Here is a 19,065-nt window from a genome sequence, read left to right as displayed (position 1 = left end):
GCTGGTTGTAGGGTGCTGGAACGCAGTGGATGTGTAGCCGAGGTCCGTAATTACAATCGAGACTTTATTTGAACGCTTGCGTTTTTGACATTAAGCGTCCTGCATGGCTGTTGATGTTCGCAGCGTAGGTAGACTTGGCTGCATTGCGACTGAACGATGCAGAGGCTGTGATTGACTGAGCTTTGAAGACTTGCGCTACAGCTAGCGGCGCGATGTGCGTCATAATCGGCGAACACCTCTCGAACACCGCAGCATTGTTTGCTTCTGGCAAACCTTTGATAAAGTCAATGGAGGCCACTGTTGCCCATATCCACAACCTCTTCGATCCTCCAGATACCGAGTAAACCATGTTCCGTACCTCTTCTTCCCGGGAGCCGGACGATGTCGAATGGAGAGCAGCAGACCGAGGATCGAATGGTGTTACCCAGCCACCCCTACATCCAGAGACGTCGAACAACAAACGCAAGCGGCAAAGCAGTTGTTTTTGCGCACCGCAGATGTTCGGCGGTGGCATCTTCTTACCGGACCCCTCAACGTATGACCCTTTAGAAATCTTGCTCAACACGCATGACCAAAGCGAGAGAGATGAGCTTGTCGAAAAATGGAGAGACAACAAGCTAAGCGAGCTGAACTTTGTTGGTGTCGTAGTAAGTACTGCATCCATTGATGATGCCGCACCGCTGACGATGGTCAAGTCCGCCCTACTTGCGGGTGTCCTTACCTCGACAGGTAGCTGGCCAAATATCCTCACCACCGGCAGGCCCACTCCGTGGTATGTCCGGACATCGTGGTACTGTGGCATCATCATCACAATGCTCTCCATCATCAGCGCAGCCGACCAGACCGTGCGTTTACACCGGCTTTCGTCGCACCGCGATGGCATCGCCAATCTTCACAAGCTACTTGGTAAAGGAAGTCGCTGGAAACGAACGGGTCGTCGTGCGCCAAACCTTGTCCAGGTCTTGACTTGGCAGATGCCGGTCATGTTTCTCATATCCGCGACTATCTGCATGGTTGTGGGTATGTTTCTGCTCGTGTGGAGTGCAACGTCGAATTTGGGTAATTCTGGAGGATTAGACGATGGGGACAAGGTATGATCTCAGGCAAGTCGATTCTGGGAGGTTTCAACGCTGATTTGATGATAGGTCGCCATTGTTTTCACGGCTGTTGCGGCTCTAACGATTATCATGTTCTTCGTTGGGCAGATTTCGCTCTACTCGCCGATCAGGGAGTAGAAGCTGTGTGATTCGTTCGAAGGCGTGACAGAGCCATGTACGATTGAACGTAGGAGCGGTGCTGGTATCGAGAACGTGTGGAAGATGCTAATGCCGAAGATGGCGAGCTCGAAGCTGCTGCCAGCGGGAGGTGCCAAGCCGCTGGCTGCGCTATCCTTCTTTTGCACAAGCGTGTTCGTGGCAAACCTCGAGCACCTCATTGAGATCTACCCTCACTTGCCACTTCCGTCGCGTCATGCATCACATGAACTCGTGTGCAGCTCGCGTTGGACTCAATACACGCTGCTAACCATGATTCGCTGCTGCCTGTCTCGTCAGGCTGCTGTGGTCCCTAAACACGTCTTCCCGTCGCTAAAATGGGCCACGGCGCGTCGTTGCCTAGCTCGACCCTCTTTTGCCTCAACACGCCACACCGCTGCAGCATCCAACTCCATCATGATACAGGCTGCCATCATCAAGCACGAACGAGATCCCAATGCTGAAGGAGATATATAATCCGTCATTTTTCCGTCTTCAGCAGTCATTTCGTTCAACAATCTCAATTATATCCCAACACACGCGCTTTCTACCACTTCTCACAACGCCATTTCAACCACAACCCAAAAGCAGGTATCGACAATGATTGACCTTCCTCAAGTCCCAGTTCGTCATACCGACTGGATTACTCATGTCGCAGCCCATCCAGAGACATCACTGCACACCTTGCTCGAACCCTACAAGGAATATGACTCCAAGCTGCGCGAGGTGTTCGCTCAGCAACCAGAACACCCCGCTATTGCCGAGCCCAACATCCTTCCCATATTCGCAGGCCGCGAAAGTGAACTCAAGATCCGCGCTCGCAACCCCGAGGATGAACCCGAGGCTGAGCGTGAGCGCTATCTCATGCCTCTCGACGAGGAGGACCGCAAGCCGACTGGCTCTCCGGCGGTTGTGCAATCACTCAATGAGTTCCAGACCAACTTCCAGCTCTTTTCCGAGTCATCGCTTGTTGACATGGACTGGTCCAATGTGGTGGTCGCAGGTAGCGCTGTTGTAACTTCGTTGCTGCCGGTTCCAGAGGAACATAGTGGCTCCAAGCGCGCCCTACGCGAATACTATCATCAGAAACTGGCCCCGGCTTCGGATGTCGATCTTTTCCTCTACGACCTTACCGAAGAGCAAGCCATTGAGAAGATCAAGCAGATTGAACAACGCATCAGAGACTCCATCTTGACAGAGACAACCACCGTCCGTACCAAGAACGCCATTACCATCGCTTCCCAGTATCCCACTCGTCACGTTCAGATTGTCCTGCGAATTTACAGATCTATTTCCGAGATTCTCACAGGCTTCGATGTTGATTGTTCCTGTGCGGCATACGATGGCAAGCAAGTCTACGCCAGTCCTCGTGCGATCGCTGCATACATGACGCAGATCAACACCATCGACCTGACACGTCGCTCCCCGTCATACGAAAACCGATTGTCCAAGTATGCACGCCGCGGCTTCGAAGTCTACTGGCCGCTCCTCGATCGGTCGCGTATTGATCCCACGCTGTTCGAACGCTCCTTCGGTCGCACTCTCGGACTGGCCAGGTTGCTAGTACTTGAGAAATTGCCGAAAAGCACTGACCGTGACGCTTACGTTGATCAGCGTCGTGCTGAACGTGGCAGACCAGCCATCAATCGTTGGGCCACGCAGAAGCTCAAAGGCGACATCAAGCAACAGCATGACGAAGATGTTGCCGAGTGGGTAGAGACTGATGAGGTCAGCGATTACCATACCTTCACCATCCCATACGGGCCGAAGTTCCATGCTCGGAAGATTGAGAGGTTGCTCTTTGCGAAGGACTTGCTACTCAACGCCGAATGGAATCGACCTAAGGATCGACAGACCACACTACATCGACACCCTTCCTTCTTTGGTAACGCAATCGATGTAATTGGGGACTGTTGCGGGTTCTGTCCCGAGCCCACCACACCAGAAGATCAGGAGATTGCAGCTGAGGAAAGCAAGATCTATGTGTCTGGCACATTGTCTTTCATCAAAGACAACCCTGGACGGCAATCAATCGGCTCATTTAACCCTCTTACTGATGATGATTGGACCGAGATGGCATATGTCGGCAATACAGCGCGACTGTGTCAGGCTATAGTGGACGGAGATCTCGAGCATGTCCGGGATTGGCTCAGTCAAGAGGGTGCTGATCCCAACCGAAGGGACTACACTGGGCGTACTCCACTTCATTTGGCGGTCATGACCTCAACTCCGCAGGTCGTTCAAGCTCTCGTCGATGCTGGAGCCCGTATCGTCGCTCGCATCTTCGATGGTAAGACCGCGCTCCATCTTGCTGCCATGCGCGGTGAGGTAGAGATGGTCAGAGCTCTCCTCATCAAGAGTGAGGCCAACGAAGAAGAAGAGGCAGAGAAAGAAGCTCTTAAGAAGAAGAACCAGATCCTCCCGGAAACACCAGATGCTACCAGTACCAACGACACCGAGGAACATGCTTCCGATGACGACAGCGAGAACGACGACCATGAGGATGACGACGTCGATTTACTTGATGATGAGTCCGATAATGCCGATGCGACTACTGAAGGCTCTGTCATCAAGATAGACCCCAAAAAGTCAGAAGACCACGATAACCTCCCAGATGATGCAAATGACGACGAGCCCGATGTATACGACGTCAACGTAGTCGCTTGGGACGCACCGGTATCTGCGCTCCACCTGGCCATTGCAAATGGTCACACCGACGTCGTAAAGACTCTCGTTCAGGAGTTTGGAGCCGATGTACTACTGCCGGTCAAGCTTGTCAATGATTACAACAAGTCCCCGCGCGCGGCGATCCTGCCAACCGTTCTCGCTTTACAGCTCTCGCCTGAAAAGGCCAAGGACATGACTAGATTACTCGTCAGCCTAGGTGCATCGCCGGCACAGGGCGACACCAGCCACATCACGGCGTTGCACTACTTTGCTGCGCATGGTGCCGATCTGCTCACCACTTTGATATCCGCAAACAGGCCTGCGGCGCAACAAGCCGCCGATCACTTATCGCTGAGTGGCTATTCGTTCAGACCCAACGTGAACAGTCCTCTGAAGACAGCCATTGAACATGGTGATACCGCTGGAGTTGAAGCACTTCTAGAGCTGGGCGCGAAGCCTGAGCTTGACTTCGCCACCTACTCTACCGTTGCGAAAAATAAGGGGTTTCATTCGGCATACAGCACTGCCGAGAGCAACCAGAAAGCGTTCAGAGAAAACGTCGAGCAGCCTGTATTTACTGCACTTCGTTATGAGGCATTGTCGATAGTCTTGAAGCTTCTGGATGCTGGAGCAGACATCAACAGTCTTACTCCCAAAGCTTGGTGCGCGCTGGACAAAAGCAACAACACACACGACAACGATACGGGCACCCTTTTGGATATTGTTCGGTACAATGTGCGAAAACTACAGACCTTTATCGAGAAGGGCAAAGTTGATGGCCAAGATGGGTGGTTGTGCTCCGAAGGCTGGGTGGACCGCATTGATAACTACCGGCGGTCCGAGCAATTCGCCCCAGTACCGCTCAAGGAAGATACTGAATATCTTGGAGGACTCGAACCGGGTACCTACGCTCATTGGATGGTGAGTGATCAGATCGACAGCGCCAAACGGATCTACGAACAAGACTTGGAGAGCCACGAGAAGTGGAAACAGTCTCAGAAAGAACCCGAGGGTACGAGTGAGAAGAGGTCGGCTGTCCAGGCGCTATTGAAAGAGTTCGAAGCATTGGAGTCAGAGCTGCTCAGACGACAGGCGAAGACCTTCAAAGAGCTGCATCCCGATACCGAAATCAGGATACCCCCACCACAACAGTACAATTATGGTAGCTATGGACCTGACCCTCCAAAGCCGTGGAATCCGTTGCTCACCTTCCGGCTTTCTGACCTGACCGACGAACGACGGGAAGCTTACCTCAAGTTGTTCCAAGCCTGCTGGGATGGCGATCTTCCGACGATCAAAGAGCTTACCTTGTCGATGTGGGGAGATAATCAGACTCCCCTGCAAATCGCTGTTCAGAACTCGCAGGATTACTCGCCGTTCTCTATCGCCATTCTGCGGAAGCACTATGGAATCGCTCGTGCTGTCTTGGAGATTGCACATGCGCAATATGTGCCCGAAGAGAAGCCATTGGTCAAACACAGTCTCCAGCCCCGAGATGATGACGACGGTAGCAGTGACGATGGTGAGGATGATTTCGAGATCTACGCTGAGATTGTGGATGATTGCTTCACTATTGAGAACATTGGAGAGGTGCAGAGTCAAGTCAAAAGCAATGTGACGCCACTCAAGATGATGTCGTGGACGTGCCCGGCGTTCCGTTTTCTCGAACACGATGCTGCATCGGTCTCACCCTGGCTTCCACACCCAGAGCTCTCAAGCAGCCTCTGTGGTCAACCGCCTTTGGACTCGTCTAGTGGTAACCCGGTACCCGTCAAGATCCCCGAGGATGTGCGGCCGCATAGTCTGTTCCAATTGGCAGTCTATCTAGACGATGCCGATCTACTACAATTCCTGATCGCCAGAGCTCAGGAGTACACGCAACACAACACCGAACTCGACGATGAGACTGCACCGAGGTTCTTCCGTTTCGACGAAGCCGAGTTCTGGTACGCGATCCGCTTGAGTCGTACCCGCCTGCTAGGAATCATCATCAAGAACACTGGGGCTGGCATTCCTTTGGACGATCTTGTGAAGAAGAGCGGCATCGAGATACCCGTGAAGCCAAAGTACTACCAAGGGCTATCGGTGCACGGCAGGAAGCGAGCGGACTGGGCGAATGAAGGGAGAGAGACCCAGACGAAAGCAGTTGGGGCGAAGCATCCGCCTTTACTTCATGCCGCTCGTTACACAAGTTTGGAGAGCGTCGAGTGGTTCGCTAGTGACACCGCTTTGCGCTGTTATATGGAGTTTGCGGACAGTCATCGAGACGATATTCGCATCCAGAACCTGGCGAAGACCCAAGGCGGCCTACAGTCGTCTATCACAAAGTGGCTCGACCTACGCTCGCATCTACTGCTCCATTCGGTGGTTCTGGGCAAGGAGGGTGAAGAGTCGGTGAGCCTGCTTCGACATCTATGCAAAACTCATCCCAAGGCGATTGGACATCGTTCTGCGAATGGCATGACGCCCCTGCAGCTTGCTTTCTCTCAGCACCGTGTCGAAATGGTGAAGGTTCTTCTGGAAGCTGGTGCCGATCAAACCACACGCGACAACACCGGAGCGAACATTATCCACTCAATCCTGCACAAACATTTGAACTACCAGCTAGACCTAGAAAAGCTCCGCGAGCTTTTGGCGCTCATCGACACTCGCCTTCTCTCTAGCCTGTTCACCGAACGCACAACGGCGGCTCCTGGCGCAGCTACACCTCTTGCACGCTGGCTTCACGTCGCTCTTCCCCACAACTCAACAAGTTATAACTCGGAGAGCCACGAAAATATTCTCAAACTTCTTTTCGAGCTCAACAAAGGCGACGACCTCAGTATCGTCAATGGCGAGGGCGACACGCCTGTCCATCTTGCCGTACGGCGTGGTACTGATCAAGTCTTGCGCGTCATGCTCCAATGCCGTCCTGACCTTCTCTTCCGTGAGAACGCATCAGGACGTACGCCGTTTGAGATGGCAGAAGATACATATCTGGCTCAAGAGGTCTTCAGCAACCCTCCGCCTCCCAGCGACGCAGGGCAAAATCGTCGCCACAGACATCTTGGTATCGGGAACGTGAATACTAACGTGCTTTCACGACGTCCAGAATCCTTCGTCGAAAAGTCCCGAGATACTCGCGATGCTACGACAAAGGTGTGGGAAGTCTGCAAGGAGTTTGCCGAGAAGAATCAAGGGCAGAAGAGGAAGCTGGTCAGTCTGGTCGAGGCAAATGAGGTTGCGAAGCGACTGGCATTGCGGAAGCGGAATGAGTCTACGACGCGGGTGAGAGGGAGGCGGTTCAGGCGCAGGCATGGCAGAGTTGAAGCCATCCACGACGACGACGACGAGCTTGCCACAGGCGACGAGGTCGATGCGTGGTTTGGAACGTAGGCGGATCGCTAGTGTCCGTCATCCGATCGCCTGTAGTGTTGGCACGTGCGGCTAGTTTTACCTGAGACAGAGAATCTGGAGATGAGGCGCCGATCTAGCGAGCCCCTATTTTGATACCACGATAACAACATATTCTCCGGCTACCAACGAATCCGTCTTCCGAACACGTGTTTGGCCAAGCATTCTCTGACTGTAATAAAAGCAGAGGAGCGAAGTAGATAGCATCACGAATAACGATCATTGTCGCCCATTTTCCCCAGTTCCCAAACTTAGCGTCTCGGCAATGGATTTCCTCAAGCGATTCACGAAACAGTCTTCCCCACCGTCCAATGATACACCAGACCCATATGCAGACGACGACGTCTACCCAGTGCATGGACTAGATGACACCAAGACCTTTCGTAGCATCATAATTGCGTGGACACTATGCTTCAACGACGTTCTTGATGCAGACAAGCTCCAGTCCTCTCTAGCAAAGCTCCTGGAGACCGGGGACTGGAGGAAGCTCGGAGGCCGCTTGAGACTCAACGTGAGTAGCATCCCATGGCTCTTCTCTTAGTAGAAGTAGGACGGCTAACAAGTTGGACGATAGGACAAGGGCGCATTAGAGATCCACGTGCCACGCCAGTTCACATCTGCGCGACCCGCCTTCTCGTACAGCCATGTCACCATCAACACTTCCATCGAAGAACACGAACTGGGCAAGAAGCTTCCCAAAGCCAACGGAGCCGTTGTGACATGTCCAGGGCCCACGGAGTTCAACGACCTGGCTGCTCGCTCCGACGCGCCCATGACGTTGGATGATCTTACCTCTGGAGATACGCCACAGATCTCAGTTCATATCACCTCTTTTACTGATGCGACGCTCGTGGGGCTCTCCTGGCCCCATACGCTGATGGACGTAATCGGCAACCAAAACCTCCTGCGCGCCTGGTCTCTGGTATTAGCCGGGAAAGAGTCCGAAGTACCGCCTGTATTGGGTGCGCAGGAAGATGCGCTACGTGCACTGACTGACAACGCGACTCAGCCGGCAGAGGAGTACATACTCAAGGCCAAACAGCTCAAAGGGCTGAGTATGGTCAAATTTGGGGCGAGGTTCGCGTGGGATATGCTTACCGGCCCTGCTCCAAAGTCACAGACGATCTACCTGCCCAAGGACGTCGTAGCAAAACTGCGGGCGGCGGCCGAGAAAGATCTCCCCACGCAAAAGAACGACAGTGGCCTAGACGAGAAACCGTTCATAAGCGATGGCGACATCCTCACAGCATGGACTCTCCGCTGCATCGCATCATCCCTCCCATCACCCCGCCCCCTAACCGCCCTCCACGCCATGAACGCGCGCTTCCGCCTCCCCGACCTCATCAACGCAAAAGGTATGTACATGCAAAACATGCTCGTCCCAGGCTTCATCTTCGTCACCCCAGACATGTCCACCGGCCCCCTCGGTCCCACCGCCCTGCACAACAGACAAAGTCTCCTCGCCCAAGCAACCGAAGGCCAAGTCCTCGCCAGCATCCGCGAGCAGCGCATCTCCGGCGACCCATCTACGCTCCTCTACAGCGACGCAGATGCGATGTTGGTGCCTTTTACCGATTGGTCGAAAGCCAAATTCTTTTCTACTGTCGACTTTGGGCCTGCGGTTGTGAGGGCTGGGGATACGAGGGAGGGGAGAAGTAATCCGCCTGGTATGCCTGCGTTTCATCATTGCTCGAGTAGGAAACCGAATGTGGCGAATAGGCTGTTGGTGCATATTCTGGGGAGGGATCATGCAGGGGGGTATTGGTTGAGCTTGATTATGTCGCCGAAGGCTTGGGAGAATGTTGAGGAGAGCTTGAGGGAGTTGAGTCGATGGGTGGGAGGTGATGAGGTGATGCGCTGATGCGATACTCATGGTTTCTCGTTCTTTTCTGCCGTCTGTTGCTTGGATACCCGTTTAGACCTGCCTAGTTGTATAGTAGTACTCATCGAGCTGTCGCTATAGCTTCTCAATCGCGATCTTTACTTTCGTTGCAACAGATTCTTCATCATGGAATGCATACTGGAAGCGGGCACACTTGCGCTGACGTCGCTACAAGATCAGCGGAAAAATGAATATACCTTGGTAACACTGTGTGACATCATCTTTGCACTAGCTAGCATGCTTAGGTAGTGCTGGCGATATCTTAATCCGCTGAAAGCTTAGGAGGTGCTCAAGTCTTGGATGCGAGTACGATCACATTTATCGTGTTTCAGATCATCGAGGTAGGTGCCAGCAGTTTCAGGGTTGGTGACGAGAAGGGTACATGGTGGGGACATCAGGGGTAATGAGGTGGGGGTGACGTAGCCCAGAAACGGCTGCGGCACGGGCACCACCCCACATGTAGCCCCATGCGATAAGGTTGACATAGCTGCAGGGTCTCTTAATCGGAACGCAGTGCGCGGTATATATGTTCTCGAGTGTCTGTTCTTGTTTGCGCGCTCGTCTCGTGATAATCCGATTGCAATGACTTTGACGGTACTTTAGGTAGTTAGGTATGTAATAACTGTAATTTGCCGACAACTGCTACAGCATATAGCGGTTAGCACTAGATAGTGCGCGTGCTAAGTCTTACAATGCAGACTTACATTCTAAGCTAGTACATCTCTATATATATCTACAGTACAGCAATAAGTCTTTAAAATAACTCTACAATAAGATAGCAGAACTATAGTTAAGGTTTAAGTATATAAAGTGCTATTTATAAGAGGCTACGCTGTATTAAGCAGATAGTTCTAGTTACATAACGTATAACTTAGCGCTAACTAAAGCAGTAAAGTATAAGGCCTACAAAAGGCAAGTCGTACGCGTAAGGAGAACCTTTCTTCTCTTATCTTTCTTCTTCTGTATATAGAAGCAAATGCATACTCGTTAGTAGGCCTCTTTCCGCCTGTAACACTATTACTACTTATCTAAGTTATATTATTGTAGCTTTAGCTACATTTAATATCGGGATTTGCTCGTGTATATGGCTCTCCTTAGTCAAAAAGCAGTCACGCTGATTGGCCGCGAGAACCTCGACGCTCATTGGCTGCAGGTTTGTAGACATCACGTGATGACTACACCTTGGCATGCTTGGCGGAACATCAAAACTTTGGCGGCGACGACAACAACAGGCAAAAAGAGACGCGTAGGCAGCACTTATTTGAACGCGCAGCACTTATTTGAACGCGCGTACTGCTCTCTTGTGGTCACCCACCCAACTAATAATCCTAGACGGTGCTGCTTGCAATAGGTGAGAGATCGCGTCACGTGATTAGTACTTCACTGCAGCTGTTATTACCGTATATAGGAGTTTAATCGCCTATATAGACAAGAGGCATGCGCAAGTACCCCAAGTGACTCCAAATGTACTAAAGCTACGACCTTTTTGGAGACGTTTACGAACCAACGGACTATTTTAACAACTTTATCTAAATTCTCTTTAACTACTAATATAGCAACAAAATTCTACAAAGGCGTAGAACTTATCTATAAGCAACTGCGCTAGTTGCCAGAAGTGAGATTTCTGCCGAACCCCCAATCACCAGAAGCACAACGCGATATATATGTTCTCGAGTGTCACATCTGGTTCCTGTAATTTTAGTTCCCAATCTCAGTACTATCCTCATCAAGTTGACACTTTCTAATCTGATTTGCCCCGTAGGCCTTCCGCTTAGGCCCATCGAACCCCCACTCTATTTATTCCAAAGTCGCTTTTCAACCTCTCGAATGTTATCATGAGCTCCGATACAGCGATGGCGTCATCAATGGAGAGCCGCCAGCAACTTCCTACTCCCCCTCCGGAATCCGATGAGCACGGGTCCAAAGTAACGGGTATCGAAGAGACGTCGGTCGAGCCGCCGAAACCAGCTGGACAGAAACAAACGCCCAACCTCAAGCGACCGGCAGAGGACGACGATGACGCCGAAACGAAGACGCCCGCAAAGGTAGCGAGGAAAGGCCAAACCACCCGTGAACCGAGAACACCCAAGAAAGCAGCACAGTCCGAAGAAGCGCTTGCAAAGAAGCTTGAGTCCGCCAAGAAGAAAGCCGAAGAAGCTGCAGTCAAAGCCGCAAACGCTGCGAAGAGAAAAGAAACTGCCGAAGCGAAGAAAGCCGAGAAAGAGCGAAAGAAGCAAGTCGCGCAATGGAAGAAGGACTGGAAGGATTGGGTGTCCAAGAACCAGACCGATGAGACAATCACTTCGGGTGAGCTAGGAAAAAACGTAAACGTCAAAGGCGCGAAGTCATTCTTCGACATGAAGCCAGATGAGCTCAAGTGCATCCCACATCGCCCTAGCGTGAACAGTTACAACCAGATGCCCCAGCGCCAATACAAATGGGATGATTGCGGAAAGCTGGCTTTTCGGAAAGAAGCTATGCTCGCTGGTATATCGCAGGAGAATGAGGAGGAATTCTTCGCCAAAGGGAAGAAGCTGTTTGCCGATAAACACGCCAGAGGGTAAGCGACCGATACACATAGCAGCTGCAATAATCTAACACTCTCTAGTAAGTACGACAACCTCGAGGTATGCAAAGGTGGGGGTATGGGAGACGTCTTTGCACGCTACAAAGAATCGATGCGACAAGACGAACTCAGGCGGATGCGCGAGGATGAGGAGGATAGGCTGATGTGGGAGAAGTATGGGGACGACCCAAATTTTCAGCATAACTGGAGTGGCTACTAGACTGTCGTTAAATCAAGTTTCCCAATCTTGACCCCAAGTTTCGTGCAGCGAATCCGGTTCCGTGAGTACCTAGGTAAGGGTGTTATCGGGACTTTGACGGGAATACTACCAGACTCGTGTCGTACTAGTGCACCACCATCATGCCGAAGGATCTCGATATTGCTAGTTGGAGTAGTTTACCAATATCTCAATGCGTCTTGACGTGGCATCCAAGATGACTGTTTTGGTACTTTACCCCTTATTGTGCAGCAAATCTATCCCTTGTTCGGAAGGCAAGCTGATAAGAGGCACAGTTGCTAATGTCTTTATTCCTAGAGTAGCTTTATCGCATTGTCTTACATGTCTTGAATTTCTCCTAAAGACATCGTGCAAGTGTCTTACTGCTTCTTCTTTGAGTAACGCTCTTTTGCACCCACTCAACATGCCACTCCATCGCCGCGATTCCAAAATGGTGAAGGAAACGTCACAATCCCTCATCAAGGAGGAACCCACCTCGCCTACCCTAGCACCCCAGCTACTCACCCCACCTTCTTCAGCCATCAACATCAAGTCCGAGCCTTTTGCATTGAAGAGCGAGGTAGAAGCTTCTCCTACAGTAGCGAAAGCGTCCAAACGCAAACGCCCAGCCACACCCGATGATAGTGACGATGAGCCGACCAACCCCGTGCCATCGCGCAGGAAATTCAACGCTGCCGTTGTACCGGTCAAGATAGCGCCTAAGCCCCCGACAACCCCCGTGACATCGAAGAAGGAAGTTGGATGTGCTAGTATACCAGTCAAAGTAGAGCCCAAAACGCCGACGCCGACCCTCACCCCATGGGGAGCCAGAGAACAAGCTCATCATGAAGCGGCAATTAAAGCAGTGATGGAGGAACAATGGGGCAAACCTGCCAGTATACCAGTCAAAACAGAACCCAAAACGCCGACTCCAACTCCCGCGGAACGCGAAGCCACCGCGAAAAGAGCCAGACAAGACGCTGACCATGACGCGACATTAAGAGCAGCATTGCTGGAACCAATGGATACGCCTACGCAGAGGAAGCGGAATTGAAAGAACTGGATCTATCGTAACAAACGGCGAAATCCCGAAACGCTGAACGCATCCCAGACAACGTGTATCAATGTATCCAAATCCGAGAAGTACTTCTGCTTGAACAAGAACGACCTTGAATGTCTTGCATTCGAGTCGAGGCCCAACCCTAAAGACCCCAGGCTCCCGCGAATGCACTCATACGACTACAACGAAGTGGTGCGTCTGGCTTGCAGGAAACTAGCCATTCAGGCTGGTATTTCCCAGCGCGATGAGACGGCGTTGATCGCTCGTGGGAAGGCGATGTTGGAGAAAAAGAAAGGGTTCAAGTACTATTGGGAATTCGATCCTTCTATAGTATGGATGTGGGGTTAGCGTGTGGTAGTGACGGATTCGTATCTTGGAAGCTGGGGAGGAGGGTTGTAGGCTGCATCGCCAGATCATGTGTTAGTCTTCGCAGAATGGGAATCACAATGCGCAAGCATGTCGATGCAGAGAGCTAGTCCTCAAGATCGAAAAATTTATCATTCGTATATGCATATTCATCGAGCTCTCGGCTCGTAATGTACTATCTTCCATTTAATCTGCGCCAGCTCTTGCCAGCCGATTCCACTGCCCAGCCATCGCGCACTGTGCGTATCGCAACCTCGTACAAACATCTAGTACACGTAGAAGGTCATGTTCTCGCTATCCTGCTCCCTGAGCTTCTTGTTCTTACGCGTGAAAAGAATCTTCGCCAGCCACGCCAATAGTGCAGTCGCAACGGAGAACGCAGCCGAGGAGCTAAGCGCAATGATGTAGCGGGGTTCGTCGGACTTGGGCCATAGGTATGGTGTCCTATTATCCATATTAGCAACTGGTTCTTTGAGGTGATGAAGAAGAGGTAGAAGGGGAACTTACCAGATAAACGAAGCGTTCATAACCGTCGTCACGATACCGATAGCAACAGCCTTCTTCTCAGGCGTCTGACCGCATGTCGATCCACACCAACCCAGGATGAGCGAATTAACACCATAAGTGCCAATGGTGAAGATGATCATAGCGACGTAACGACCCGCAGTACCAATCTCAGCACAAGCCAGTCCAAAGCCAAAGGTAGCAACGGCTTTGGAAATAGTAATATGCCAAGTGCGCTCGTTGAACTTTCCAGAAGACCACGAGACAGCGATCGTGACGACACCAGCAATGAGGTAAGGCGGGCAGGTCAAAACTAAGGTGATAGTCTTGCTAAACCCAAGCGTCTGGACAACGGTAGGGAAGAAGTTCTTGAACCCGTTGGCGGCAAGATGCATGTGAGCCATGAAAGCGAAGATCCAGACCATGGGGTCCTTGCCCGCTTGGCGGAAACCAGCCCAGACGGAAGTCTCGCCCTTGTTGCCGACGGTGTCGAGGGCCATGCGGTTGGTGGCTAGGTCGCGCTCTTCTTGTGTGAGCCACCATGTGTTGTGCGTGAAGTCTGCAGAGGTACGAAGTCAGTATATGTCTCACATGCACTTCGTACAGTCGTTCTGAGAACTTACCAGGGAGCAGGAAAAAGCCAACAACGGCGATGACAAAAGTGACGGCGCCTTGCAGGATGAAGAGCCAGCGCCATCCCGTGATGCCAGCGACGTCGCCGAGACCGTGGAAGATACCTGCGGCGATAAGGCCGGCGAAGGCGGTCGCGAGGATGTTTCCGGTGTAGAGGATGGCAATGCGGGTGGCGACTTCCTTGCGGGTGTAGAACATGGAGAGCAGGTAGACAGCACCGGGGTAGTAGGGGGCTTCTGTTACACCGAGGAAGAAGCGGGTTAGAAGGAGACCGGTGAAGTCCTTGGAAAGAGCTGTCAGGGCGGAGACGACGGCCCAGAGCATCATGCAGCAGCCCATGTAGCGCGATGGACGGGTTCGGTTGAGGAACATGTTACTGGGAATTTGGCCAAGGAGGTATCCGACGAAGAGAATGCTCACGCAGGTTTGGTACTGCTCGCTGGTGAGGTTGAGATCCTCTTCGAGGTCGTCGAGGCGGGCCAGTGCAATGGCATTGCGGTCTAGACAGAGCGATGTGTAAGTAAGTGCTTCCAAAAAGATCACTGTGAGAGAGGAGTGACATACCAAGGTAATTGAGCCAGTACATGCTCCACAACATGGGCATAATCCATCGGTCGAGCTTCTTGACAAGCGCAATCTCTCGGGGATCAGTCTTCTCGTAAGCACCAGAGTAATCCACCTTGCCGACAATGGGCACAGGCTTCATGAGCTCTTCATCCCGAGTCATCGTCTGCTCGAGCATGACGACATCGTTCTTCTTCTCAGACATGATGGGTGGTGTTCAAAGAACCTCTCTGAAAAGATAAGAGTATGAGGTGTAAAGGGTGTGGGTAAGACGCCCGTTGGATCACCGAAGCCTGAGCTGGTTGATCTGGGGAAATCAACAATCCGGGGGACGTGGAGTAGCACTCTTATACACCTCCATCCCCGCCCTCAGCGTCGCACAAGTGCGGTGGATCCCATACTTCGCCCCAGATCCTTCTCTACAAGCGATGTTCCGAAATCACACGACAATTGTCTAGGTACCTCCGCGCATGCATGCGTTCCAAGACATGGTAAGCGCGCTTCTTCCGGCCGCCTTGGACACACTTGAGGCTGAATGGCGCTGGGGGAATGGGGTCGCGGGGTCCCCGAAGGCAAGTCTGCCCGCTTGCTTGGTCTTGGAGCCTGATTATCATTGTGCGTTCTGCCGAATCGCGAACATGCAAACGTGCGGCACACAAGCTCGCAGGGCGTACCCTAGGTGCTGGGCGTGCTTAGTGCCAGGTTGGCTTTGCCGCCTCCGGCGGTTTTTTGGCAAGGACAGGTATGTCGGAGCCGGTGGTCGGTGGTCTCGTGTTCGGTCTAGTGGTGCCCGCATCGTGAAATTTGCAGTTCAGCGGGGAGTACGCGCTCACGTAGCATTGGTGCAACCTTCCACAGGGGATGTAGCACTCTGGCGTAGAGTTGAGTCTTCCAACATGCGATCCCTTGCTCTTCTTTCTCCCCAGTCCGTCCTGGCTGACGTCGCAATGAGGACACGAGATACGGTTACTCGTCCCAGGGAGGTAACCCGCAAAATACCAAGACTCTTTCCTGACATGAACGTCGCATTGATACTCCGAGCTCACTACTCGTGACTGGTTCCGGTGAGGAGCCCAGCCCCGACCCTGGAGTCTTCGTGGTCTTGTCGCAGAGAAAAGGCACATTGGCAAGCCACCGAAATCTTGGTGTTGCGCCATGTCGCGCGAGGTCAAGTGTTTTCAGAGCTTGTCAGTCGAGGCCAACGTCGCACATGGGCCTAGGCCAAGGGGGCCGAGACAGGTCCAAGATCTTGAGCATGCGCTGCATTGCGGGGAAACTAGATGGCGTGCACGCTTGTCGCACGGATGGGGTGTTAGACGCGGTCTTTCGGTGCGTGGTTTATGGGTCCCACCAGGTTTCTGGATGACACAAGTCCGCGGTGGGATTGGTTTGCGGTTTAGCCTGAGGTTTCGTCTCGAGGCCGCTGCTGAGGAGAAGGAGCTAAAAGTCTTTCCGCTGTGGATTCGGCCAATCAACGCGGAGCCAAGTCAGTCCGCCGGGCCTTCATCGTCTTGGCCATCATCCAACAAAGGAATATCCCACAACTTTGCTTGGTTTCTCCACGGGGCAAACCGGGTTCGTCTATCGGTACTTGGTGATGCTAAACAATGAGACGCCGCATTGATGGTTCTTGGTAAATGGCTAGTTGCCGTCTAAGCGGTGCGGCTGGTATGCAGCGGTGCCTCATCCGAGCCTGTGCCATGGAAGGATCACAGTGGAGATCGTTTAGGCCATGTGCTCAAGAGAATTTGTCGGGTCGTCCTCGTGCTTCACGGCCGTGTTCACCTGGTGGGCGGGTGCGATAGCGAAGGAAGTTGGCCAACGGATCGCGAAAACGTCCACTACCCCATGGGGTTGTGGAGCGAAACGGTTTACCAGCACTTTGGAAACCTTCTGGTGCGTTGTCGATCACTGCTACCACGAGGTCGTCTGGAAGCAGCGACCAAAGGTGGACGTCCAAGTGTTGCTTGCCGCGATAACGACCACCACGACGGCGAGTACACCACTACTTATAACGTTACTCACGGAAAAGTATCCGTACACTGCTGTCAGGTGCTCAACCGAGGTATTGTGCGCCTACTGACAACAAGCGGGGACCTTCTGAACGTTAAGGCCGCCTGCTGCGCATTATGGGCTGTGCTACCAATGAAGAAAGTCTAAGTACGAGAAATTACAAAAGTACAACAAGCATATCTACGGACACAATATATTCAAAACTCGCAAATCAAAGCGCTAACCGAAATCTCCAGGTCTCAAACCCACGCCTTCAGCTCCTTCTCAGTCCACTCCCACAGCTCCTTCGCCAACGCCCGATCTCGCCCCAGCTTCGTACTCGGCGTAGTCTTCACGCCCACCGGCTCATAATAAGCTCCATTGACCAAGTTCTCCTTCTTGGTAGTAGCCGCCCACGTCTGGTTATACGCACCCTGTTCCGTATCAAGCCAATTCCCGCCGGAGATAATATTCACAACCTGGCGGTCCATGAAGTTCGTGCTCGCGAAAAGGTCCGTCTTGATAAAGCCAGGATGCACCGCCACAGACGTGATGCTCGGGTGATGAGCAGCCAGTTCAGTAGCGTAAAGCAGATTGGCTAGCTTGGACTGGCCGTAACAGACCCATTTGTTGAAGCTGAAGAAGGAACCGTAGTTTGCGCCTTTGGTCTTGAGCTTTGAGAACTCGATGCCAGTGGAAGGCACGTTTTGTTTGTAAGCTACGGATGAGAGGTTGACGATGCGGACGTCGGCGTTTGGTTGCGATGCGGTGTCGAGCATGACAGGTAAGAGCAGCTTCATGAGTAGCGCGTGGCCGAGGTGGTTTGTTGCGAATTGGATTTCGTAGCCATCTTTGCTTACGTCGTTAGGTACGGCCATGATACCTGCGTTGCACATAAGAACATCGAGGCGATCAGACGATGACAAGAACTGTTTGGCGGCAGATTGGACGGATGCGAGACTCGCGAGGTCGCACTCGATGAAGGTAACTTTGGTGGAGGGTGAGGCTATGGCGATCTTGGAGATGAGTTCATTGGCGCGAGCTTTGTTGCGACCGCTGAAGTAGATGTGCGCAGGGTTGTGAGATGCGAGAAAAGATATGGATGACGCTCCAAGACCGGTGGTGCCTGTAATGGTTAGTGGGCTGCCAGATCGGACGTAAAGGACGCCACATACCACCAGTGATCAGGAACACTCGGCCAGACTGGTCGGGAATATCGGATGCGGGGTTGAACTTGATGTTGGACATTATGTCGAGAGGATCTGTTCAAGGTAGTAAGTTCGTTCGACTTGGTGTGATAGGGTTGTGGAGTTGTTGGAAAGCTTGAGATGCTGAACAACATCCGTCGCAGCCTGCTATCTATATACCCCATCTCTTGCGCCTCCATATCTGTATGGCTGGCCTTATGTGAGATGTGCGGAGGATAATTGGCATGATGTTGCCAGTGTTCCGGATCTCTATGCGAGGGATGTGGCTTCAACGTCATCGACGGGCATAGCTACGGCCGTTGCTGCTAGCGAAGCGCCACTGCTTGCAACCGCGCCCTAACATTGCGCCGACTCACTCAAGCATTAACTTCCGTCTCCGCGCATTAAGTACGAGAGGCCCCAGATCGACCTGCGATCGCCACTGCTATTTTGCTGTATCTCATGTTGCACGCCTCCGTCTTCGATGACCGCCATCGTTTGGTGTCTTTCGCAGGCAAGAGGCAAGGCTGACAGCTGCAAGCCACGCAGGCATCAGCAACGAATCACATCAAAACGGTCAAACAAGCTTCGATATTCACACAAAGCTCGATCACACCTCCGAGTCTATACAGAGTCATTCCGCGGCGGTTATGTCCTTCTTCGAGAACAGGGATGTTAGGTGCGGGAGGGCAAAATAGTAGCGACTAGAGATAGGACAGATAAACAACTAGAAGCAAGGAAAGAGTGTTGATTACAAAGAAGAAGTATTCCATCACACAAG

At 52.3% G+C, this 19,065-nt stretch overlaps 5 protein-coding genes across 5 annotated transcripts; 3 read left to right on the top strand and 2 right to left on the bottom strand.

The window, feature by feature from the left end:
- Positions 1-1,853: 1,853 nt before the first annotated feature.
- Positions 1,854-7,295, top strand: J4E86_011427 (uncharacterized protein; the record flags this gene model as incomplete). Its single annotated transcript, XM_051451918.1, has 1 exon — positions 1,854-7,295. The coding sequence occupies one exon, from the start codon at positions 1,854-1,856 to the stop codon at positions 7,293-7,295; it is 5,442 nt and encodes a 1,813-aa protein (XP_051296930.1).
- Positions 7,296-7,578: 283 nt separating this feature from the next.
- Positions 7,579-9,174, top strand: J4E86_011426 (uncharacterized protein; the record flags this gene model as incomplete). Its single annotated transcript, XM_051451917.1, has 2 exons — positions 7,579-7,824; positions 7,888-9,174. The coding sequence occupies 2 exons, from the start codon at positions 7,579-7,581 to the stop codon at positions 9,172-9,174; spliced, it is 1,533 nt and encodes a 510-aa protein (XP_051296929.1).
- A 1,874-nt stretch (positions 9,175-11,048) lies between these two features.
- J4E86_011425 (uncharacterized protein) lies at positions 11,049-11,981 on the top strand (the record flags this gene model as incomplete). Its single annotated transcript, XM_051451916.1, has 2 exons — positions 11,049-11,755; positions 11,804-11,981. The coding sequence occupies 2 exons, from the start codon at positions 11,049-11,051 to the stop codon at positions 11,979-11,981; spliced, it is 885 nt and encodes a 294-aa protein (XP_051296928.1).
- Positions 11,982-13,670: 1,689 nt separating this feature from the next.
- J4E86_011424 (uncharacterized protein) lies at positions 13,671-15,310 on the bottom strand (the record flags this gene model as incomplete). The annotated part of the gene is made up of 4 exons (XM_051451915.1): positions 13,671-13,848; positions 13,912-14,467; positions 14,532-15,041; positions 15,106-15,310. The coding sequence occupies 4 exons, from the start codon at positions 15,308-15,310 to the stop codon at positions 13,671-13,673; spliced, it is 1,449 nt and encodes a 482-aa protein (XP_051296927.1).
- A 2,047-nt stretch (positions 15,311-17,357) lies between these two features.
- On the bottom strand, positions 17,358-18,345 carry J4E86_011423 (uncharacterized protein; the record flags this gene model as incomplete). Its single annotated transcript, XM_051451914.1, has 2 exons — positions 17,358-18,223; positions 18,273-18,345. The coding sequence occupies 2 exons, from the start codon at positions 18,343-18,345 to the stop codon at positions 17,358-17,360; spliced, it is 939 nt and encodes a 312-aa protein (XP_051296926.1).
- Positions 18,346-19,065: the final 720 nt, after the last annotated feature.

This window comes from Alternaria arbusti (genome assembly GCF_024043155.1).
Source record: "Alternaria arbusti strain BMP 1465 chromosome Unknown scaffold_34, whole genome shotgun sequence".
In the NCBI taxonomy this organism is placed as follows: Eukaryota; Fungi; Ascomycota; class Dothideomycetes; order Pleosporales; family Pleosporaceae; genus Alternaria; species Alternaria arbusti.
Note: the sequence above shows the minus strand (reverse complement) of the source record. Positions and strands in the feature narration are given on the sequence as shown.